This window comes from Nansenia antarctica (assembly GCF_963989245.1).
Source record: "Nansenia antarctica genome assembly, chromosome: 2".
In the NCBI taxonomy this organism is placed as follows: Eukaryota; Metazoa; Chordata; class Actinopteri; order Argentiniformes; family Microstomatidae; genus Nansenia; species Nansenia antarctica.
Window position 1 is genome coordinate 51215466 of NC_137675.1, and position 25687 is coordinate 51241152.

General features: G+C 42.9%; 2 protein-coding genes across 3 annotated transcripts in view; one reads left to right on the forward strand and one right to left on the reverse strand.

The window, feature by feature from the left end:
- Positions 1-14547: 14547 nt before the first annotated feature.
- On the reverse strand, positions 14548-16358 carry mchr1b (melanin-concentrating hormone receptor 1b; the record flags this gene model as incomplete). The annotated part of the gene is made up of 2 exons (XM_080524619.1): positions 14548-15575; positions 16289-16358. 2 exons carry the CDS (start codon positions 16356-16358, stop codon positions 14548-14550), a joined length of 1098 nt encoding a protein of 365 aa, XP_080380745.1.
- A 2169-nt stretch (positions 16359-18527) lies between these two features.
- The window catches only part of LOC308151972 (growth factor receptor-bound protein 2), a 50086-nt gene continuing 42926 nt past the window's right edge, over positions 18528-25687 (forward strand). The window contains exons 1-2 of one of the 2 annotated variants that reach the window (XM_080524875.1): positions 18528-18665; positions 19933-20177. In XM_080524875.1, the coding sequence (XP_080381001.1) occupies positions 20100-20177 (78 nt within the window). In that variant the 5' untranslated portion in view covers positions 18528-18665; positions 19933-20099. Of the gene's footprint in view, positions 18666-19394; positions 19481-19932; positions 20178-25687 lie in introns of those variants that run through there. The other variant, XM_080524876.1, reaches the window with a different exon arrangement.

The following is a 25687-nucleotide window of genomic DNA, read 5'->3' on the forward strand; positions in this document are numbered from 1 at the left end:
TGTAGAAGACTTTAAAAAGTGTTAAAACAAACAGAATTATGTTTTACAGAATATGTTTAATCGTGCTGTGATCTGAGAAAGACACACATGAGTAGTGGAGGGAGCAAAAGTGTTTGCCAAATTGGATGCAGGTAAAGGATTTTGGTAGTGTAAGTTCAGTGTAAGTTCAGCCACTGAATCAAGACACCTGTCTACATTCATCACACACAGAGGGTGCTACCATTTCAGAAAGGTCCCCTTTGGATTATCGATTACACCGGAAGCCTCTCAGAAGGCTATGGACTGAATGTTATGTGGAATGCCCGGTACTGTCTGTTACATGGATGATGACTTTTTTCTGAAAATGACAAGCAATTAGAACAGAGACCGAGACACATGTTCCAGAGATTTATGGATAGAGATCTTGCCTTGAACCGAGACAAGTGCATATTTTGGTAAATTGTCGTCTTGCTGTTGTATATACTGTCGCTTGTTCAGCATGGAGAATACCATGTCATGTTCCTAGTGCACTGCACATGGCGAATAAAGTTGAATTGAATTGAATTTGGATTATAACAGATCAAGATACTTGGACATGACGTGATCACTGCCGAAGGAATCAAACCAGACCCAAGGAAGGTTGAGGCAGTTTGTAAAGCACCAGCACCAGAGAATGTGCGGTTACTCCGCTCATTCCTGGGCACTTGAGGATTTCATTTTTTTTTTTAAGTAATTTTTTCTGAGTGGGGCAGTCCCACTCATATTTTTATTTTTATTGTGATAGAGACAGTAGAGATTTGACAGGAAGGATGGGTGAGAGAGAGAGAGAGAGAGAGAGAGAGAGAAGGGATGACATGCAGCATACAGTATGTCCGCGGCCGGAATCGAACCGTACATACTGAACTTTGCAAACCTATCAGAACCACTAAGGAAGCTGACTAGAAGAGGACAAGAATGGGAGTGGACAGCAGAAACAGAGAAGTCATTCCAAGCAATGAAAGAAGCGTTGGTAAGTCAGCCATGCCTAGCGTACTACAAGATAGATGCACCAACAGTAGTCATTAGTGATGCAAACCCAGTAGGACTAGGAGCAGTCTTGCTACAAACCCAATCAGATGGACAGAGCAAACGAATATCCTATGCGAGCCGCTCTTTGACTCTGACAGCACGCTGTTATTCTCAAATAGAGCGTGAGGCTCTAGGATGCGTTTGGGCAGTGGAACATTCTAGAACATACTTGTGGGGTGGCAAGTTGACACTACAAACAGACCACAAACCCCTCATTTACATGTTCAACCCAGAGCAAGACTGGGCAACAGCAACACTGTTTACCACCCCGAATACAGAGACCTGGCTTGAGATTACAACCATTACCAACTACAAGATCGAACACATAGTGGGAAAATCCAATGCTGCAGATTCATTATCACAACTTCCCTTACCAAAGACAGAGGACAACGGATATGCAGAAACATATGTGGATAGAGTGCTTTCAGTGACTATGCATGAGGTGCAGGCCATAACACTTAAACATAACACATTAAACAGACAATGACACAGGATGAAACACTCAAACGGTTGAAGACAATTATGGAGACAGGAAAATGGCCAAACCCAGTGCCGGAGGAATTGCGGCCCTACAACAGATGTGCAGGAGAGTTATGTACATGCGAGGGACTTATACTGAGAAGACACAGGATTGTGTTACCAAAAGCAATGAAGATCGCACATGAGACACACTAAAAGGAATGGTACATACAAAACAGTATCTGAGGAGCAAATTCTACTGGCGTAGCATGGACCTAGATGTTGAAAGACTGATTAGAAACTGTTACAGTAGGCTACAGTAGGGTACAGTAGACTACAGTAGTGTACAGTAGACTACAGTAGGGTACAGCAGTCTACAGTAGTGTACAGTAGACTACAGTAGGGTACAGTAGACTACAGTAGGCTACAGTAGTGTACAGTAGACTACAGTAGGGTACAGTAGACTACAGTAGTGTACAGTAGACTACAGTAGGGTACAGTAGACTACAGTAGACTACAGTAGTGTACAGTAGTGTACAGTAGGCTACAGTAGGGTACAGTAGACTACAGTAGGGTACAGTAGGCTACAGTAGTGTACAGTAGACTACAGTAGGGTACAGTAGACTACAGTAGTGTACAGTAGACTACAGTAGTGTACAGTAGACTACAGTAGGGTACAGTAGACTACAGTAGTGTACGGTAGGGTGCAGTAGGGTACAGTAGGCTACAGTAGTGTACAGTAGACTACAGTAGGGTACAGTAGACTACAGTAGACTACAGTAGACTACAGTAGGGTACAGTAGACTACAGTAGACTACAGTAGTGTACAGTAGGGTACAGTAGGCTACAGTAGGGTACAGTAGACTACAGTAGACTACAGTAGTGCACCGTAGACTACAGTAGGGTACAGCAGACTACAGTAGTGTACAGTAGACTACAGTAGGGTACAGTAGGGTACAGTAGACTACAGTAGGGTACAGTAGGGTACAGTAGACTACAGTAGGCTACAGTAGGCTACAGTAGGGTACAGTAGGCTACAGTAGGGTACAGTAGGGTACGGTAGTGTACAGTAGACTACAGTAGGGTACAGTAGGGTACAGTAGACTACAGTAGACTACAGTAGGGTACAGTAGGGTACAGTAGGGTACAGTAGGGTACAGTAGACTGCAGTAGACTACAGTAGGGTACACTGGGGTACAGCAGGGTACAGTAGACTACAGTAGGGTACAGTAGGCTACAGTAGGGTACAGTAGGGTACAGTAGGGTACAGTAGGGTACAGTAGGGCTCAGTAGGGCTCAGTAGGGTACAGTAGGGTACAGTAGACTGCAGTAGGGTACAGTAGACTACAGTAGTGTACAGCAGGGTACAGTAGACTACAGTAGTGTACAGCCGACTACAGTAGACTACAGTAGGGTACAGTAGGCTACAGTATGGTACAGTAGGCTACAGTAGTGTACAGTAGGGTACAGTAGACTACAGCAGGGTACAGTAGGGTACAGTAGTGTACAGTAGACTACAGTAGGGTACAGTAGGGTACAGTAGGGTACAGTAGACTACAGTAGGGTACAGTAGGCTACAGTAGTGTACAGTAGACTACAGTAGGTTACATTAGTGTACAGTAGACTACAGTAGGGTACAGTAGACTACAGTAGGGTACAGTAGTGTACAGTAGGCTACAGTAGACTACAGTAGGGTACAGTAGGGTACAGCAGTGTACAGTAGACTACAGTAGGGTACAGTAGGGTACAGTAGGGTACAGTAGACTACAGTATGCTTCAGTAGACTACAGTAGGGTACAGTGGGGTACAGTAGGCTACAGTAGGTTACAGTAGGGTACAGTAGGGTACAGTAGGCTACAGTAGGGTACAGTAGGGTACAGTAGGCTACAGTAGCAGTGTTTCCTCTACATGCATTTATTGGTGGCGGGCCGCCACAAATGAATTTCCTCCGCCACGAATTGATTCAGTCCACAAAAAAAAAAAAAAAAAAACTGAACATTTTAGCTGATTAAAATATATCTGATCCTAGATCAGCGCTATAATGGATGTTGACTAAAAGTGCACCTAAATCCACGCCCATCTCTCTCTAACCGCTGATCCAAAATCAGATTAATGACATTCAGTTGACGACGTGACACAAGGGCTCCTGATTGGTCTAAATGTGAACTGGTATTATTGTTATTGTGTACAGGCCACCGTAGTGACATCAGGGGGGTATTCCATCAACATCGCTAAAGGGAAAATCCAGGTTTAGTCTGATAAATCTCACGAGAGTTCTTAAAAATATCCAGGCATATTCTGATAGGTCTCGCGAGAGTTATCAAAAATAAGCCAGGATTTTCCTTTAGCGACGTTGATGGAATACCCCCCAGGTCAGGTGGGCAGGTTACGACGAGACAACAAGAGACCGGTATTGTAGAGCTTACAGAGCGAGTTAAAATAAAGACACTTACATTGAAAAACAGAAGGACTCACGTGTATGTTTAATAGAATAACACGACATGGTGTCAGAAGTCCTGTAAGTGAGTGTTAAGAGTTAGATCGGCCGACAAGTGTCATTTGAGCTCGTGACGGTGAGAAGGGAGAAGAAAAGATGGATGCTAATGCTAACGCGGGAGCAGCTGCAGTCCAGAGAACGGCGCCAGTTTCAAGTGCTACGTTAGCAGACATTAGCAAGTCAAAAAACGATTCTTATGTGCCGTCACTTTAGCAACGACACAGTATTGTCAAGGGGAAAAGAAGGGGAGACGATTTTTTTATTGACAACGGAATTACATGCTGGAAAAACATGCAGCTAAAATTCAGGGAACATTTGGACAATAAGAGACACACGGGAGAAGTACGGGAAAACAGGGCTCATGTGGGTCTCATCAAAGGTAAGAGTTTGTTTTCTTTAACTCAGCTGATACTCAGCTGTTTACCGAATGCTCCATCTGACTGTGATTTTACTTCTGTAATGTGGTGGGTTGACATAATTCACGCACGGAACTATAGGTTGAGAGTATTGTTCCGTCCGCAGTTGATTGCGTAGTACCCAAGTTGTTTAGACTGTTCTATTTACTGCTTGAGTGTGTTGTTGACAATCGTTCATGTCCTTCATTAAACGTTTAGCTTTGTCATTTGATACGCCGCCTACGACTACCATCTCTCTGCACTACAGTAAACAGTTAATCAGTAACGTTAGCCGCTTTTGTGCTCATGTAGGCCTACTTCGTATTATATTATAGCTGATGATCTTTGTGTGTGTGTATGTGACAGTCAGTCACAAGTTTATATTCTGTATATTCATTTTTTTTTTTGGGGCCATCCTCTAGTTTTGGCTGTGTTTTGAGCGCGCGTTGTTTTGAAAAAAATAAAAATAAAAAAAATAAAAACTTGTTTTGAGCGCGCGTGCGCGTTTCGTGCGCGTGCACGCGAGAAAAATTCGCGGGCGCTGCGCGCGCGGTTTGATTGATTGATTGAAAACTTTATTAGAAGATTTGCAGAAGTAGGTACATGAAAGTACATATTACATACAAGGTCAACTAAAAGGATAAAAACCCAAGAAAGCCACTGGCTTATTTCAATTGGGGTCCTTGATTTTCAATTCATCGTTACATGTAAGACAGACAGGGAAAAAAAAAAAAAAAAAAACTAGTACTATCTACACCAGGGGTCGGCAACCTATGGCACGCGTGCCAGCAGTGGCACGCGACAGCTTAATCAGTGGCACGCGACAGCTAATCAATAAGTGCGAGAATGTATTTTTTAAATTATTTTTTTTATGTTGGCTGCGTTCGTAAATTCGCGCACACTGTGTTCAATGTCACAATGGGACCAAGTAGGATCAGGCCCGTGAATGAGTTCTCTCTTGCCCGCGGGATGATATTTAATTACTATTAAAACCGGCCCGCAGTATTATGTGCCCGCAGCACCATAATACTACAAGTCCCACGATGCATTGGCGCGTACCGAGTGCCCGCGAGCGAGCGCGACCCCGCGTCTTCTCTTCACTTCAGTACTCGTCATGAGCAGCAGCAGCACAGTCACAGTGGAGGCCGAAACATCGCCGTCAATTCCCGAGTGTTCCCGAGTGTTCCCGAGTACAGTTTGCTGACAAACTCGGCATACTTGCTGCCGAATTCAGGCGGAGATTTTCCGACTGTGAAGCCCAAAAAAGCAGGCTTCAACTGCTCAGCAATCCATTTGCAGTTGACGTGGAAAGTGCACCAGCAAATCTCCAAATGGCGCTGATTGAGCTCCAGTGTAATGACACATTGAAGGCAAAATATGAGTCCGTGGCGCTGCTGAGTTTGCTCGTTTCATCCCCGACACAATGCCTGAGCTGCGCACCCAAGTTGCTCGCACGCCGTCTATGTTTGGCAGCACATACGTGTGTGAACAACTGTTTTCGTTGATGAAACTAAACAAAACATCACATAGGAGTCGTCTTAGTGATGAACATCTGAACTCAATCCTGAGGATTTCCTCAGCTCAGAGCCTGACCCCAAACATTAATGAACTTGTACTCAAGATGAGACACCAAGTATCGGGCTCAGCCTCAGACAAGTGAGCAGAAAGGACTTGGACTTGATATTTCTTTGAAGGGAATTATTTTTTTTCTCTCCAGTTGAATGGACCCAAGGACATGTTGCCTAAGAAATTAATGCAACTGTTTTGCACTTTTGCAAGTTTGCACTACCTTTTCTAATTTTATTATAGAAGACAGTCATTGAGGATCGGAGCAGCACACTGATTTGTTTTTAATGCATGCTGTTTCATTTTTGCATTTATCTTGCCATTGAGCTTTGAATGAAAATTACATTTAGCTGTTTACCTGTTAAAAAAAATAAAAAATAAAACGTTTTCAATTTATTACTGAAAGAGCCTTGAGAAAATATTGCAACTGATTTTATTTATGTTTTACTTAATTTAATGTAATGATTAATGTTAAGTGCAATATAGGCTGTGTTATTGGTATTGGTTCAATATGTGCAATAGTTGCGAGTTTTAATAAACATTGAACCAGCCCGGCCCTCCACTTGTACCATTTTTAAATGTTGGCCCCCTGTGTATTTGACTTTGACATGACTGGACTAGAGGCAGTCTCGGGGACGCTCCGGCGCTCTCAGGGCGAATTTACGAATGCAGCCCTAGTCTCTCATCCACTCCACGAGAGCCGTATTCTGGCGCCAATTTTCAAAGTAAAATTCTGAATTCGATTCGATACTTGTATCAATATAACTCAAGTCGTTCAAGGATGAAGCAGACAAGGCCGAATCAATAAGACGTGCTGTGTCAAGGTATGGGAAGCAGGCCAGCACCTTTAAAGCATTTGCCACTGCTAAAAATCACGCAACTGAAGCAAGCTTTCGCATTGCTCATTGCATTGCGAAACGTGGAAAGCCATTCACTGATGGAGAATATATTAAGGAGGCTTTCCTCTGTAGCTCAGATGTTTTGTTTGAAGGCTTATCAAACAAAGACACAATAAAATCAAGAATAAAAGACATCCCAGTGTCAGACAGAAGTGTGGAACGAAGAATAGGAGAAATGGCAGAAAACGTGAAAGCGCAGCAGACCGCTGGTTTGAAAGATGCGACGGTGTTTAGCCTCGCACTTGATGAGAGCGTAGATGTGAATGACGTGCCACGTCTGGCTGTCATAGCAAGATACTGTGATTCTGCTGTAAGGGAGGAGCTCTGCTGCCTAAAACCAATGCCAGAAACAACAAAAGGTGAGGACATCGCTAAAGTTCTTATCGAGCATTTTGTGGAGCGAGGGATTGACATTAGCAGGATTTTTGCAGTGACAACAGATGGTGCCCCTGCCATGGTCGGGAAACAGAGGGGAGCGGTTGCATTAATTGTGTGCAACTTAAAGTGACCAAGTACAACCAGTGACCCAAGTGACCCAAGTGACCCAGATAATGGAGTTGAGCAAAGGAAAACAGGGCCAGGGATCACGACATTGATTGTTAGGACTGTTTACATGGCTTTGCATACATAGCTCTTTGCAACCCAAAAAATATATATGTTTGTTGTGGTTGGAATAAAAGAATAAAATGTAAGTAACAACCAAATAATTATATAAATATAAATTATAATTCATACAAGTAAGACCCTTGTATAATCACCCTCCAGTTAGGCCTACTTATTAAAATGATAACCATAGGGAGCGCAGTTAGCAACTTTGGTAGAAATTGAGCGCTCCAATTTGCTTAAAGTTGTGCTGCGCATCACAAAGTTTAGTTGTCTTAGATGTTATGTTGGTCATTTTGTTCAAGTTTCAGTTAGTTACATTTTTAGGTTTATTTAGCATACATGGCTTTGCATACATAGCTCTTTGCTGAAAATTGTTGTTCATGTTGTGGAATAAAATTGCAGATCTGTTGGTCTGTTTGGTTTGGTTTGATGTCGAGTCATAATTAATGTTGATATTGTGGTTGGCACACTGACTAACAAGAAAATTTAAAAATGGCACTTCATATCAAAAAGGTTGCCTACCCCTGATCTACACGATAATACAGACAAATAACTATTACTATCTACAAGATAAAAATACATCCATCATGGGAAGAACAATACTAGATATACAATACAACAAAACATCAGGTATGTACAGTTGGTAGGACAGGTGGGGACATACACCACAGGTGGGGGCGGGGGACAAAACACAAAGTATGTACAGTGGGTAGTTCGGGTCTTTTGCATTGGTCAGGGCTATCCGCCACCAATGCAAAAATTCCTGGAGGAAACACTGAGTAGGGTACAGTAGGGTACAGTAGTGTACAGTAGACTACAGTAGGGTACAGTGGGGTACAGTAGGCTACAGTAGTGTACAGTAGACTACAGTAGGGTACAGTAGGGTACAGTAGGGTACTGTAGACTACAGTAGGGTACAGTAGGGTACAGTAGGCTACAGTAGGGTACAGTAGACTACAGTAGGCTACAGTAGGCTACAGTAGGGTACAGTATGCTACAGTAGGGTACAGTAGGGTACAGTAGTGTACAGTAGGGTACAGTAGACTACAGTAGGCTACAGTAGGCTACAGTAGGGTACAGTATGCTACAGTAGGGTACAGTAGGCTACAGTAGGCTACAGTAGGGTACAGTAGGCTACAGTAGGGTACAGTAGGGTACAGTAGGCTACAGTAGGCTACAGTAGGGTACAGCAGTGTACAGTAGACTACAGTAGGCTACAGTAGGGTACAGTAGGGTATATCAGGGTACAGTAGGCTACAGTAGACTGCAGTGACTTGTGCAGCATATTTTTTTTTAGGACATTTTAAGGTTAACAAAATAAAAATGAAAATAAAATGATGCTCAAAGATGGGCTCCTCTTTGAAGTTAGTTTCAAGTTGCTCAAGGTAACGGCTGAATGAATACATCAAACACTGAAATAGAGATGTCTGGGAACATTGCATTCTCATGCTTCCACACTCTTAACAATTACAAATAGATCCCAGCATTGAATGCAATAACACATTCCAAGACACTTCGATTTTCTTTTTGTGGATCAACCATCCTCTCCCATCCTATCCACCTGCACCTGTTATGAGCCATTCATCCCCCATTGATCCCTTCCTTTTCAACAAGGACTGTTCAAGGAGCCAATCTGTGCTGTGTGTTGGTGATGAATGTGTTATCTGACATCCCTGTGTGGGTGTGTGTGGGTGTGTGTGTGTGTGTTTGTGTGTGTGTGTGTGTGTGTGTGTGTGTGTGTGTGTGCGTGCGTGCGTGCGTGCGTGCGTGTGTGCATCTCCATCACATTTCACATGGTTGGACAAGCCATGAATAAGCGCTCCATTCATCTATATCATCTGCCAACCCAATAAGGAAATGGTTTATTCTGCTTTGTGTCACACAGCGTCTGTTTTTAGACTGTTTATTTCTTAGTGAAATTCACACTTATGTGCACAACTAATTCAGCCTATCCCATGCACACAGCTTGATCTAAACCTTGGGACGCATTCCTCCTCTGGCGTTTGTCACAGCCACCCAACACCTAGAGGATGTTACCACCTCAACCCTGCGGAGTGTCAGAACTGCAGAGTCACTACCCATCTTCCGTCGTACACTGAAGACCCATCTCTTCGGGTTACACCTTAACTGCTCCTCCTGAGACATCTACTGCCCCCCAGCACTGCGTCTCCTGAAGACACCCGCTTTTCCCCTCTACTGTGTCCCTAAAAACTTATATTACCCCCCTTGTACTGTTTCTCTGTTTCTGTGTCTATATATAAAAAAATAAAAATAACCTAGGTTTAGATGAAGGTGATAGAAGAAGGTTTTTCCTTCTATCAATGGCCCCGGGCCTGAGCTAGATTACTCTTCCTGCTACGACTGGTGGATTGATGATTCACTTGCTTAGTATTCAAATGTATTGACTGTAAGTCGCTTTGGAATAAGGCGTCTGCTAAATGCCAAAAATGTTAATGTAAATGAGTGTGACGAGGCTCCTTGTCTTAGCTACTGAAGGCCGATTCTGCAGCTTTTTCCAAAAAACAGGACTAATGTGCTCAGTGTATGTCTGCCACATGATGTCATTTTACTGGGGCGCTGAATCAAAGATAACAGGGACATGCAGAAAGAGCAGCACAGCGGCAAACATTCTGGAGACTTGAATTCAGCATGGATTAAGTGATAGGCTTATGGCTTTTCTCTGAGCCATTGTAGAAATGTGAACAGAATCACATGAACAGTAAAAATGTTTTTTTTTTATTGCACCAGAGCCATAACTTGCAATGCAAACAGTAGGAACCGCTGGGTAATGTATTTTAGGGCCTCAGGCCACCTGCTTTATATTGATTATGTCATACTGTTTAATGTATCGGTTTTTCAGTTTGCAACAGTCTCGAATCTTCTGTTGTCCTCTTTGTGTTTATCTGTCCATGGGGTTCTGAGCCCCTCAAAACTAGACACCAGTTTTTGAATTCATCCTTGGTTTCTTCCTCCGAGGGAGTTTCTCCTTGCCACTGTGCCCTATATATTTATATATATATTTCCATGGTTGACTTTTCAATCATGCAACTCCAAGTGCTGAACATGAAAACAACAGTAAATAAAATACAAGACAATAAAACAAGGTAGGAGATAAGAAATAGATTAAATAAATACAACACAATAAAACCAGGAATAAAACAAGAAATAGGAGTTAAAATGCAAGTTGAGACTCTGCCACCCTCAAGTCCTCCAGCAAGTCGTTCCAAAGTCTAGGGCCATAGTGGCTAAAGGCGGCCCCACATGGGTCCACTGGAACAATCAAGAGACCAGTACCAGAGGACCTGAGGGGTCTAGTGGGTGCGTATTCTAAAACCATGTCCGACATGTAGCCAGGAGCGAGACCATGTAGTAACTTGTAAACCAATAAAATAATCAATTAAAATACTATATCTGTCCAATAAAATGAAAAATATGAGTGGGACTGCCCCACTCAGAAAAAATAGAAATACAAATAGATGTTTGATAGGTACTGCAAATAATGACGGACATGGTGCTCATTTTCTCCTTCATGGGATATTCCTAAACCAAATCAAGCTATGGGAGAGCTGAAAATGTTCAATATAAAATGTGTCAGACAGCACTGTATTGAGACGGGCAGTTACTGTCCTGTACACTTAAGTGGGTGTCACTTGTCATGTCCTGTCTGAGACTTGACATTAAATATCAGTTAACAGTTATATTTGAATGTCATTTGGTCACACCACTGGAGCAGAAAATGAACGGTTCTGCTGAGAGCACGCAGTATGAAGCTTCACATGATCTGAGATGTATTCAACCTGTCATTGCCTGAGGCAGGAAACAGCAGAAGCCCACAAGCCCCCAGTGGCCTTGACAGTGGTGCAGCCCACACTCAAGTCAGAGTTATTCCAATGTTTTGGATTATCATAGTGAGGGTTTTATAACCAGACATCTGCCTGCCTTGTTAGGGGTTCTACTGTAGCTCAGCTCAGGTTTCATAGTGTAGAAGTAGCATCACACAGCCTCTGAAAGACCATTGTTGTTCAGGCAAGACACTCAGGTCAGTTTAACCATTTATATAACCATTATATGCGGTAATACATTTAAGCTTGGCGTAATGGGGTAGCTCCGCTCTGTATAGCTCCCTGTTTGGAATTTAAACGACCATAACAAACAATATGGCAGAGAGCCCATGACTTATCAAACCCCCCTGTAGGCAACCGAGCAGGTAGAGGCTGGAAACGACACACAAAAAGAAGCTAGTCACACTGCTTAACTATGGAGGAGTGTAACACGTGGCTCCTTTTAAGCCTTGTCCCTGTTTTTGCATACGTGTGAACCAGCAGTCCTGTCACCTGACCTGTCCTGTCACAGCTGTGCAGTTTGACTTAAAGTGCCCTGTCTGAACGCTAGCTTCATTTATGCGGTATGACATTTTTACATACACAGATTTTTATGTGTTTATGTTTTTATTTTTAGTATGTCTAAATAATGCCACCTGCGGAAAAGCAGTGAGTGTCGATTGGGTAGATCATAATTAGTGACTCTAAGGGCTGATTTCATAGACAAGGTTTAAGCCTAGACCAGGATTAAAGTACAGTATATTTGCAATGGAAAAGCTCCATTGTGGATACTTTTTAGTCTAGGATTAGTTTTAATCTGCGTCCATGGAAACAGCCCTGAACGTTCTATCTTGTACCTATGTTTGATTAATTCGTTTGGTCATCTACATTCTCAGGCATTTACTCTGGCACATTCACACTGAATAAATAACTCGTGTTTTGTTTACTTGAATTCAATGAATCCCCAAAAGATAGTAAAAACTGCTCATGCCTTCTGGCTTAGCTACAAGTAAGGATCATCTGCGGAATTACAAACAGCCTGGTAGCATGTGGTTATCTCGCCCCAGTCCAACACTGTGGTATTTACAGTACGATATCAGTCCATTAATATCCATCCATACATATGGCCACTCTCTTATCTAGGTTTATATGTAAAATCCTGTACATTAATTCACATTATAATGTATTGTCAGCATTTTAACTCTCTTATCTTCTCGTCAGACCCCCCCCGTCCCCGTCCCCCCGTCCCCCCTGATGTGCTGTGTAATGATGTGTAGTCACAGTAGGGGGAGAACACGGGACACTTAACTCCTACCTTTATCTCTTGTTTCCAGTTAATGGACGTTCCAAACCACAGAGAGGATTTTTTCAATTGAAGCAGATTACTTTTTTTTATTACTAGTGACTCACTTAGTACATGGTTAGTCAGGCAGGTTAGTTAGACATGATACTGTATATTGAGACAGTCCTCTCATGGAAATATGTTTAATTGATTAGTGCTAAGAACATGAACTCTTAGTCAAAAGCTGGGAGATTATTATTATTAAATTATGAAATTATTATTATTATTAAGTACATTTAAAAAATAAAATAAAAATAAAGTAAGCATTACCTGATAGACTTTGTGGATATTACTTGCAAATTGATTTTAAAAATCAAATGCAAAGATTAAGTGCAAATTGTTAGATTTGGGGGGTAAATCCCATATGTTATTTTTTTATTGTATGACAAACCATATCATCATACATGTGTGTGTGACTGCGTACATGCATGTACATGTGTGTGACAGTTGTTAAGTGGTGGCGGAGGGAACATTGTATGTTGGAGTTAACTTAATATCCCAAAGCAACCCGAGCACTCAATGTTATTGCATCTTCCATTCACATCTGTGTCCCTATGGACCTCTGGGAAAGTAATTCCACCCTGTCAGTATGAGAGGATCTTATGAAATGTCACACTGTAGATGGAGATCCCAGCGACACAGAAAGATGCTAATTCTCTACCGTAGCAAAGATGTTTCAAGGCGTTTCAAAAGAAAACTAAATCACAAGTCTGTTATCATAGGAAAGATCAAGAGATGGCATGGTTATTATATGACTTCCGCCAACACGTCTGAGCATCTGACTCCCTCACAACAGTGTTTAAAACGTAAACATTTCCCCCACGGCTATGAGTTCCTCATTTACATTTTGTCCAACATGATGGCCGGGAATAGCTAATAGAAAGCCAAATGAAATGACATACTATTTACAAACACTGAGAGCCTTACTTATAGGCTCTCTGGGTCTCTGTTTACCTTGGTTAGGACTCTGTGTGTATGTATGTTTTGTGCATTTGTATTGATTTATTTTGGTATACTTTTTTTCAATGTTCCCTCTTCTGAGAATAATGCTCTTCACAACAAACAGTGAGTGAGTTTTTCACAAGAGACCCTTTTATTTTCAGTATAGAGGCTTTTGTTCGAGTCCAGCTATGAAAAGACTCATCATCACTCATCATCAAGACCACTTACTAGCTAAATGCATCTGTGGGTACTGTAAGTGCAAGGCAAGAATTAAAGCCTTGGCCAGTAACATTGACTGAAAGTATCAAAACATAGACGTTTCCTTGATGAGCACTGTTATTACATGGTTATAAGACACCTGGACGGGCAACAGCTATCGTATATACCACCAGAGAGCTACAGTACAGTACATGAAGAATATTTTCAACGGTGATTGACGTTTCCAGAATTGACATGCAAGTGAAGACTTAAAGCCCTGTGGCAGTGTGCCTTATTTTTTCACTGGAAAAAGGACTGATATGTTATTTGTAGTGTCAAATGTATTGATGAAGAAATAAATGCAGTGAAATGTATTTTTAAAAGCTGAGAAAGAAAGTATTCATATGTAAATGCTAGGTTAATCTCCCTCAGGTTTTTCCAATTCAATTGACTGTTTTGGAGGTAGTGGCATACTGCTCTGTACTAGAATTACTGTGCTAATATTGTTTTTCCTGGCTGGTTTAAAAGAGTAACAAACACTGGTGTTATAGTCAACAACAACGATTGTATAATGACAAAAATAGAAAGAAACATTTTTCTATTAAAATGTAATACTGGCAACCTACAGTTCAATTTGCCAAATGAGTCCAAGTATTATTTATTTTTTTATCCTACATGAAATAACCATACTAATGTTGTCTTCACATGAGCATCGTTATCTGATGGGATGTTCCATGTGTGCTGACAGGGAGCCCAGGTCCACGGGGTCGGCAGCTCAGTGCACAGCCACAGTGACGGGCAGCATGTGGTGCTGCAGCTCCTTGGAGGTCTGACACGGCGCAGTACAACCCGGAGCCTGCCTCAGACTGACGCTGCCGTCCGCCATGACGGGCTCCACCCTAAACACCCGGTGGGCCGGCCGGATGGCCACGATGAACTGCCGCTTAAAGGTCTCGCTCAGCACGATGTAGAGGAAGGGGTTGATGCAGCTGTTGGCGTAGCCCATGCTGATGGCGATGTTGTAGGCGTAGAGGAAGGCGAAGCTGGGCCTGCGGACCCCCAGGTGGACCAGCTGCAGGATGTAGTAGGGGGCCCAGCAGATGAAGAAGGCCAGGCAGATGGCCACAGCCATACGGGTCACTTTACGGGTGCGCACCCTCAGGCTGCGCTGGGGCAGGGGGGCCACGGTGGCTGACATGTTCTGGAGGATCTTGAAGAACACCACGCAGATGACCACCAGAGGCAGGGCAAAGGCCAGCACGAACTGGTAGAGGGTGAACCAGTAGGTGTCCGTGGCGGGGTCAGGGAGCAGGAGGGCACAGCCGACGGAGCCGTCGCGGAGAGGCATGAGGCCAGCGTACATCCACACAGGGGTGATGGAGACCAGGGAGAGCAGCCACACCAGCCCCACCGCCGCCCCTGCCACAGAGGGTGTCCGCACGTGGTTAAAGCGAATGGGGTGGACCGTTGCGATGTAGCGGTCGAGAGTCATGACGGTGAGGATGTAGGTGCTCACCATCTGGCTGTTGGAGTCCAGGGCGGTTATAACCGTACACATGGTGTCACCGAAGCACCAGGAGCCATTGCCCAGGAGCTGGTGGATGAGGAAAGGCATGCCCAGGAGGAAGAGTAGGTCCACTATGGACAGGCTGAAGATGAAGATATCTGGCACCGTCTGCTGGGCACAGAACTTGGTCTTCTTCACAATGGTGTAGATGACGATGCAGTTGCCAATGATCCCAAAGAAGCAGATGACTCCGTAAATGCTTGGCATGAGCACGTTGTGGTAGGGCACATCATCTTCTGAAGGTATGACATGGAATTAGATCAGACAGACAGTAAAGCAGGCTGCAGTGCCAGTCCTAATGTCAGTCTAAAAAAATGAATTCGAATTTAATTAAATTCGATCCCTACGGCCGCTCCATAACGAAAGCCTTGAAGTCCCTATGCGGGCGCTGTCCATTCATGTGGTGCTGATGTGGGGCTTTTATTACGACACTCAGCCTATACTGTATTATTGCCTATTGGTTCTGTTACGAAAGCATGGGCTTGTGGGTAGAAATGTATTCTCCCTGGAAAGATGTAGCGTATGGAGGTGTTTCGATTCGCTCCCTCCGCTTTTATTTATTTCACCCCTTTCTAAAGGTTACATACCTTGTAGGCTAGTCGTCACACCATTCAGCCATTGAAGTCATACCACTGATGTCGCATGGTCTACTGATTCTTATTATCATGGGACCTTTAAACGACATTTAATTGAAGTATTGGCATGTGTCTCGATCAACAAGTTATCATTTTACTTGTGAAATTGTCGAACTAAGACGTGTATTGTAAATTAAACTATAGGCTGGCTCTGATTTAAAATATCAAAGAGAACACATATAGCATTTTCTGAACCAGAAAATAGTTCACCTTTGAAGTTATGTGGAATATGGGGTAAATTAATTCATGCATGAACATGTAAAGGGAAAAATAGACATAGAAAACATGTAAATAGAAAATAGAATAGAAAATACCTGCTTGACGCTCAGACGAGTTGTACGACGGGAGAGACGAAATCTCATTTGATACATTTTCGAAGTCCATTTCGAAGTTCACAAACCTCATCAAACTATGGGCTGGCTCTGATTTAACATATAAAAAAAAACACATATAGCATAACCTATAGGTTACATTAAATTCTAAACTAGAAAATAGTTTCATTAATACGCCTTATACTAGTCCTAATGGTTTATGTATTTACAACTTCGTAGCAGGCTATGATACATTTTTTTTTATTTAGTAGTTTTTACATATAGACTAGGAAGACATACGGCATGTGTATAGTAAACAATACCTTACCTGATGTTCTTGCCTTGACGCATCAAGCCTTTGTGGGAATGTGTCAAATTCTCACTCACCGAGTCACCAAACTATCTAGTATTCCTCGCCCTCATATGTCGCTCAATCAAACGATACATGCTTCAGGTGAAACATCAGTTCACCCTCTATCAACACCCGACGCACATGCTACAGGCTATCATGATATTTTATTATGCAAAATGCAGATGAGCTTTTACACAATTAGTTAAGCAATAATTTGAGTCGATATTGACATTTCCGTCCACCTTTGACGCGTGTCCTTAAAAATCGATTGCACTTGTTTCATCATATACCTACACCAGGAGCCTGTTGCCAATCAAAGCATTCTCTCAGCCAAACTGATTTCTTGTGAAAGAGCCTGTGACAGTGAACTGCCTTGGCAACATTTCGCACTGAACCTCCATGTCTTCACATTATATATCGGTGAAAGGAGGGGTGATGGACACCTGCTGACAGTCGCCTATGCCTACAATTGAAGACACTGATACATTCACATTCAGCCTATTCCTTTAAGAGTCCGAATAAACGCCCGTTTTTATTAAAACACCCTCAATCAGCATAGAGTTCTGAATGGAATACATTTCCGAATGTAAGGTTTTGATAGTAGAAGAATATTAGCAAATATTAGGCCTGTCAACACTAATTAGCTTACTTGCCCAATCAGCATTTCTCATGTGCTTTTATTATGTAGCCTAATAGTTGCAGCTTCGCAGGGGCATTGGCATTTAAAACAACTGCCACACACGCATCATCCACGGGATAGGCGCTCACAAAATCACATCATCAGTAGGAGAAAAAAAAGGCTGAGTGTTATTGCAATTGCCACTAAGTGTCGCACTTTTCAATGTTTTCGCCAGCCATCACTATTTCAGCAAAAGCGTTATTTCGCATTTGATTAACATCATGTTCTGGCAGGTAAGATAATTCGTGTTTCTGTGTGACAAAGTAGTCCCCCTGTAGGCTGTTTACACTGTATTCACGCTAGAGATTTGCAACATATTGCTTCAGAAGTAGGGCATGTAAGACGATATTAGATTAGATTAGATTCAACTTTATTGTCATGGCAGAGTACAGGTATAATACAAACGAAATGCAGTTTAGGATCCAACAAGAAGTGAAAATAGTGATCTAAGGGCATGATATAAACAGAACAAGAATGGTAGTGATAGGTAACTATGTAATATACAGTATGTGCAGAGGTAGTATTGTAAACATCAGTATAGTTTAGAGGTATATACACTACAGTGATGAGCTATATACAGTTATGAGCTATGTAGGCCTAAAGTGAGGCACTTTATGTACAGTATCTAATGTGCAGAAGTATAAAAGAAGCTATATCAGGAGACATGTGCAATGTGCAATATACACAGTAGTTCAAAGGTAGTCATGTAAACAACAATCAGTAGTGCAAAGGTTATAGAGCGATCACATTAACCAAGGATGAGCAGCCATCAAAGTAGGTGAATGAATGAATGAATGAATGAATGAATGAATGAATGAATGGTCTTTATTGTCATTGATATAGTACAGGTACCATACAACGACATTTGGGAGGGGGGCTCCCCTGGTGCTAGGAAAAAACTAAAAACAAGAAGGGAAAAGAGCTGGTTTACATAAATAAAGGCTATGTACACTATCCACTATACTATACTATACAAATAAGTATTGTCATTGTCATCATAGTAGCCTAGTATAGGCATGGTGCAGGTATCATAACCCTCCCGATTCTTTGGGGGTATTCTCTTTGGGATAGAAAGTGACAGCGGACTTAGCGAAAGTACCGCGATAGTTGTTCCCACCGGGGGACCGGGCACGGCGAGGGGAGAGGTGGCAGCAGCCGTAGTAGCAGCCAAGCAGCAGCTCCCGACGCATCTGGAAGGAAGCGGAAATAATCGTCGCTAGCTCGCTTTTAAGCAAAAAAGCTTTTGTACATTTGACCTCCTAACAAATAAGTAACGAGCGGATTTTCCCCCCCAAACACTAGGAATATTAAGAAACAAGAAGTAGCCATTTACACCGATAAATTGGAGGGTGAGTTTGTATGTCTCGTTATACTGAATACAAAAGTTGTGTTTCCACCCGCTACGCTAGCTAACGGCTAATATGGAAAATGTGTTTTCTTCTCTTTTCTGCGTCGGCCAGCGAGCTGTGGCTAGGCCTCCTCTGGGCAGCTCCAGAGACGATGCATTCACCTAGTCTTTTCATGAGCATTTTATTATTTAGACATCATTTCACGAAGACATTTGGACCTCTCCAAGTTCTCCAGCTAGCCACAACATCAGCAGTCTGACAGCTGGCTGGGTCTGGTTAACCACCAGGTTAGCTTACGCCTAGCCACATAACCTCTACTGCAGACTGAGACTGCAGAGCATGGCTGGCGTACTGCTAACATATGTGTTGGCAAATGAACGTAAGCTAATGTAGACAGAGACGGAAAACGGAAAACGGCAACCTGACGGTTCCTTCTCATTTAAGAAGTTGATTAGCTGACGGCTGCTGCTTGCAGGCAAGGAATTAGGAGGAGGCAATTCGTTTTGTGCTAGTTGTGCTAGCTAGCTAGCTACGTGCATGATTGGCTGTGACCTCGCTGGCTATATGCTATTGATTTGATACAAGTGACTTGCTCGGTTCAGTGATTCCCTACTTGGTGTGGTTGTGGTGTTGCTAGTTAGTTAGTTAGTTAGTTAGTTAGTGAGAGAGAGAGAGAGAGAGGCGGGCCGTTAAACGACCTGTGCTGTAGTCGGACGTGTAGACCAGACCGGAGAGCAGCAGGACACACTGCTGGCTCCATAGTCCGAAAGTAGCCTTCACAGGGCTGAGCGAAAGACAGACGGAGAGCTGTCAGAGTAAGTGAACAAGGCTATGCATTGTTACGGATTGGTGGAATAGTTTGTAAACAATCGTGTGTACGTATACTAACTACCCATCCGGTGGACAGCATTTGGACTACCAACTAGTTCTATCATTACTAACTGGTTACCTGTCGTGCCTTGTCTGTTTTGTCTGTGACCAGACGAGTTAGCGCTCTCGTTCTGCTCTGCTCCCATGTCAAAATGATTTGGGCAACCATCGGTGTGGATTATTCCACCTCGTCTATTGGTTTCTTGTGTGTTACGTGTGTTCTCGTTGGCTCCGATACAATGTTAGCAGTGTGGTTTCATCCCTTTTTCTTGACAATCCCCTGTTCACCACGGGCGCGGCTTCATCGAGCAGTTGTCGATCAACACAATATACTGCTGTCTAGACGCTGGGCTCGATTGTGATCTCGATTTTAGTGACACATTTCTCTCGTTTGCAGGTACCTTACCGTGACCTTTATGTGAGGATCCTACCCTAAAGGAACGGGTCCTAGACGGGAGGAGAGACTCGGAGCAAGCAACCGATCACAGAATTCTGGATCTGTGTTTTTATTGCGAGGCTGCTCCTGAAACGCACGACTATACACAGGTGTCATCTACCAGAACCATGGAGGCCATTGCCAAATACGATTTCAAAGCTACTGCAGACGATGAGCTAAGTTTTAAACGTGGGGAAGTACTAAAGGTAAATGTCAGTTCAATTATCTTTCTATTTGACGGAATGCATTGCATTCTTTTGTTTCGTTTACAGATTTGAAACACATGCTTGGAATTAGTTGCTGTTTTATAGTTAGCTTAATGATATTTGGTCTTTGTTGTTCTGTGAATTCACATCTGTATGAGCCTTGCTGCCATTGAGAGAAAATACCTAGTACCTAGTCTAAGTCAATTAGCTTGAATTGTTCATCCATAAATGTTAATGTTCGTTTCGTCTGTTCGTTAATGGAAGCATAACAAGGGACACCTAATGCCTTTGACAAGGATTGTTTCATTCAGCAGATTGTTCTATCAAAGGTTGTTAATACATAATTGATGTTCTCTCCATTTGAAGTTTTCACTGGCACATCAGTTGGTTGTGACAGCATGTTGTCATTGTTATGGAAAGAAATACGTTTGAATTAGGCTACACGAACACCGTGTGTTGTGCCTACAAACCAGTCAAAAGGAAATGTTTACCAATGTTTTCAAGGGAAAGTTCAAAGACCTTCACATCTAGCAAAGAAAAGCAATAGCTTTTCTCTTTTCAGTCAAGTCCTTATGCAATGGCTCCCTCTGCTCCCTCTTGACCCAGTTCTCTTGATTCACAGCATGATAGAAGGTTTCTGACGATGCAGTATCAATGAAAACAATGAGTTCATCAAAAACAATATTATAGTGTTCTGAGGTTGAGTTCTGAGGTTGTGTCTTCATAGTGGTAAAATGGGCATCTATTCTTGTGTCAAGCTCATAAGGCCATAATGGCTTGATGCTTTGCATTTGGACCTGATACCTGTGTCATAAGTGCTTAAACGACATTGTACAGTATTAATATGCTGTTACACAACACATTTAGGCTAGTCATTGCTGCATTGTAATGGAGTTGAATTGTTTGTATTATTATACAACTGGAATAAGGACTATAAAGCATGCAATTACCAAATGAGTAACATGGTATGTTAATGCAGATGCTGTTACTGGAGTAGGCTAATCAGTGTTGCTATATCCCAGTGTTTTGTGTAGTCTCTCAGTAGGCCTACATTTAAGTGCAATCCTGCATCCAATGTTAAAACCTGTAGCCTACAGCATAGCCATCATACTCAAAGCCCTGCCCCCGCGTGCTCTCTGGAAAGAGCTCAAGATGTATTCTATGAGCATGATGGGAGGCAAGATATTATAAAGGACATGGAACAATTCTCTACGCGAGTGCTTTAGGATTGAAATGTAATCATCGTAATCCCTCTGTTGAACGTCAGTGGGTCTTAGGTAAAGAGGGGGTGGGCTAAGTTTACCGCCTAAGCACATGGCACGAGCTGCCATTTGTTTGATCGAATTTCCATTTGAAATGATGAAGAATGTTTGTCAAGATGTGCAGCAAATGGAGATAAACCTCAGCCCCGTCCTTCTCATAATAGTGTATTTGTTTCAGGACTCTGCCCACTCTTCATCCTTTGAAACAGTGATGGCTTTTTGTCAAATATTTTGTTAGACTTGCAGACAGTGCATAGACTTCTATGCCTCTTGCTATGTTTGTGTATTATTGTCACGGATGGACGGTTAGTCTCTCCTCTGGACCCCTCAAAGCTTAACATGACACACCAGTTCAACCGGTCCCCTATTTTGACAATAACAGTAGTTTGTGTCGATGGACAACAGGTAACCGCCCCTGTCATGGAGAATGGTTTTGAAAAGGTAACTTGATGAGCGATAATCTCCCACTCAACCCTGACCCAGTCTCTTTAACATTGGTCCAATTCAGAAAACCTTTCTTGAGTAGTTCATTTAGCGAAAGAAGAGTGAAGTGTTGCATCTTGTTCTTTTACACGAGACTGTATCCTCTATCTACAGTAAACAAACAACATTCCTCCTTCAGAGCAGGTCAAACACCTGGGTGACAAGTAGAAGCCTATCCACAGCCACAGAGGTCCTAGTCTCCTGGCCTCAGATGCCCATGTAGGCCTAGTGCTCGGCGGCTGTGATCCGACACCGCCTTCCCCCAAGCCCCCAGCAGCCCCCAGCTCTGCATACATATTAATCAGGGAGGCAGGCCGATGCGAGCAGCTTCATGGCAGAGCTCTAAGCCTGCAGCGTGGCGATACACTTCAAAATCAGAATTCCTGCAGGAGTTGCGTAAGCCTCGGGCCGGGCCGGACCGCCACACGCCGCCACGGCCTCGGAACCATCGACGGAGAGGAGATCAGAGAGGGAGAGAAAGACCCGTGGAATGTTGCCGTGAGCCAAGAGCCGAATGAAATTTAATTGCATGGGCGTCTAGAAACCATCTAGGCTACATTAAAGCCTCTCCCTCTCATCCTAGTGCTAAGTTCTAAGTAGGTCCTTGCCTGTGACAACACATCTCCTTATATCTGTGGTAGAAATGCGAAAATGGTTTCTGTGTGGAGAGAGCTGGCCTTTCTGCCTTCCTTTATCCTGTCCTTGCTGTGTGACAGTCTGATCTTTAAAATGGATTTCTCATGTCTCTTGAATAGGCTACATTTCTCATCAATATCAAGAGGAATTGTCTGCAGTCTTGGAAGAGTCAACTGCGCTATTAGTCTACGGTGTAGACTCTACGGCATCGTTTCTCAACGGGGGCGTTCAGACAACATCGGGGGGCGCTGGAGCAGATATTTTAAAAGGGGGGGCGTTGAGGTGTTCTTGGGGGGCGTTCGCGCATTAAGTATTTTTCTCATGAAAAACAGATGTCAGCAGTGTTATTACGGGTACGTTCGTAAATGCACGAACGGTCATTTCGCTCGTACAAACCGTCTTTTCAGTCAGAGCACCCATCTCTGAGCGCTCCCAGAGCGCAGTGTTCTGAACTTGGCCGGGCTCTGTGATGCAGACACACGTAGTGCAGCGCCCACATTTGTTTTTCAAGTGAGAGTGTCAACAAGAAGATGAAGCTAAAAACTCAGCTAGCAAAGGCAGAGCTTTTGATAGTTTTCAATGTGTCTGGGTAAGCTGCATTGTAGAAGAATCTTGACAGTTCATGTACAGTGCAGAAATTGCAATACTATGCTAGTCTACGATAGAAAGAACCCCGGTTCATCCCATCTGTAATGTCATGTTTCAACCCTTGCCATCCTTTTCTTGCATAGCACCCGCAAATGAACACGGATAGGAGTGGAATAGGCTATATAACTGTAAATAGTTGATTGTCTTTGGATTTAGCCAGTTGGCGAAGATTTATGAGGAATAGGCTATTTAATTTGTGTTGCTCATCTAACAGCGATAAGGTGTTGTTTAATTTACGGTCTTGTTTAATTTCTATGAGTGTTTTCCTTGTAGGCTATGCTTGAGTGACATATGTTTCAGTTTGTAGGCTCATTGTAATTGTTGGCTATAAGCGAGAGAGAATATTTCTTATGTTAGTTTTGATACTCAGTCCATGTCCCCGCCGGTGACGTAAGCCTGTCGTGCCAAATACTCCCTCCCCGCGTATACACACTACCCTCTGCGTATACACACTACCCTCAGCGCTTATGCGTTCGCTTCGTTCGCTTCCTTTCAATACAGCTTATTTAATTTAGTTAAAATGAGTGCTAATACCATACCACCATACCAGAACATCACAGCAGGAACAACCTATCTCAAAAAAGCGATCGTATTCAGTGTTTCCTCTACATGCATTTCATCGTGGCGGGCCGCCACGATGGAATTTCCTCCGCCACGAATTGATTCAGTCCCAAAAAAAAAAAAAAAAAAAAAGTTCTCAAAAAAAATAAAATATTTTTTTTTAGCTGATTAAAATATATCTGATCCTAGATCAGCGCTATAATGGATGTTGACTAAAAGTGCACCTAAATCCACGCCCATCTCTCTCTAACCGCTGATCCAAAATCAGATTAATGACATTCAGTTGACGACGTGACACAAGGGCTCCTGATTGGTCTAAATGTGAACTGTGGTATTATTGTTATTGTGTACAGGCCACCGTAGTGACATCCGGGGGGTATTCCATCAACATCGCTAAAGGGAAAATCCAGGTTTAGTCTGATAAATCTCGCGAGAGTTCTTACAAATATCCAGGCATATTCTGATAGGTCTCGCGAGAGTTATCAAAAATAAGCCAGGATTTTCCTTTAGCGACGTTGATGGAATACCCCCCAGGTCAGGTGGGCAGGTTACGACGAGACAACAAGAGACCGGTATTGTAGAGCTTACAGAGCGAGTTAAAATAAAGACACTTACATTGAAATACAGAAGGACTCACGTGTATGTTTAATAGAATAACACGACATGGTGTCAGAAGTCCTGTAAGTGAGTGTTAAGAGTTAGATCGGCCGACAAGTGTCATTTGAGCTCGTGACGGTGAGAAGGGAGAAGAAAAGATGGATGCTAATGCTAACGCGGGAGCAGCTGCAGTCCAGAGAACGGCGCCAGTTTCAAGTGCTACGTTAGCAGACATTAGCAAGTCAAAAAACGATTCTTATGTGCCGTCACTTTAGCAACGACACAGTATTGTCAAGGGGAAAAGAAGGGGAGACGATTTTTTTATTGACAACGGAATTACATGCTGGAAAAACATGCAGCTAAAATTCAGGGAACATTTGGACAATAAGAGACACACGGGAGAAGTACGGGAAAACAGGGCTCATGTGGGTCTCATCAAAGGTAAGAGTTTGTTTTCTTTAACTCAGCTGATACTCAGCTGTTTACCGAATGCTCCATCTGACTGTGATTTTACTTCTGTAATGTGGTGGGTTGACATAATTCACGCACGGAACTATAGGTTGAGACTATTGTTCCGTCCGTAGTACCCAAGTTGTTTAGACTGTTCTATTTACTGCTTGAGTGTGTTGTTGACAATCGTTCATGTCCTTCATTAAACGTTTAGCTTTGTCATTTGATACGCCGCCTACGACTACCATCTCTCTGCACTACAGTAAACAGTTAATCAGTAACGTTAGCCGCTTTTGTGCTCATGTAGGCCTACTTCGTATTATATTATAGCTGATGATCTTTGTGTGTGTATGTGACTGTCAGTCACAAGTTTATATTCTGTATATTATATTTTTTATTTTTTTGGCCATCCTCTAGTTTTGGCTGTGATTAGAAAAAAAAAAAAAAAAAAAAAAAAAAACGTTGTTTTGAGCGCGCGTGCGCGTTTCATGCGCGTGCACGCGAAAAATTCGCGCGCGCTGCGCGCGCGGTCACGGCCACCCGCCACCATTGGAAAAATTCCTGGAGGAAACACTGGTATTGTAATAAACCAGTCCGGAAAGTTCTCTGTCGCTTACCAATAATCTAACCTGGAGAAATGAGCTACGAATGTCCCCTCCCCTCGCAGGTTCATCACAGTATATGTTTATATGTAAGTGTTGTTGTGGATGTTATCCCTAGTGCCATTCTGAGGTTAGCATTGCGATGTGTTCGTCTTAACGTTTACAAACTAAAATATACGATCGCTTTTTAGTGATATGTTGCTCCTCATGTGATGCCCTGGAAACGAACACATAAGCACTCCGAACAGCTGTCAACGTCTTTTGTTGCTAT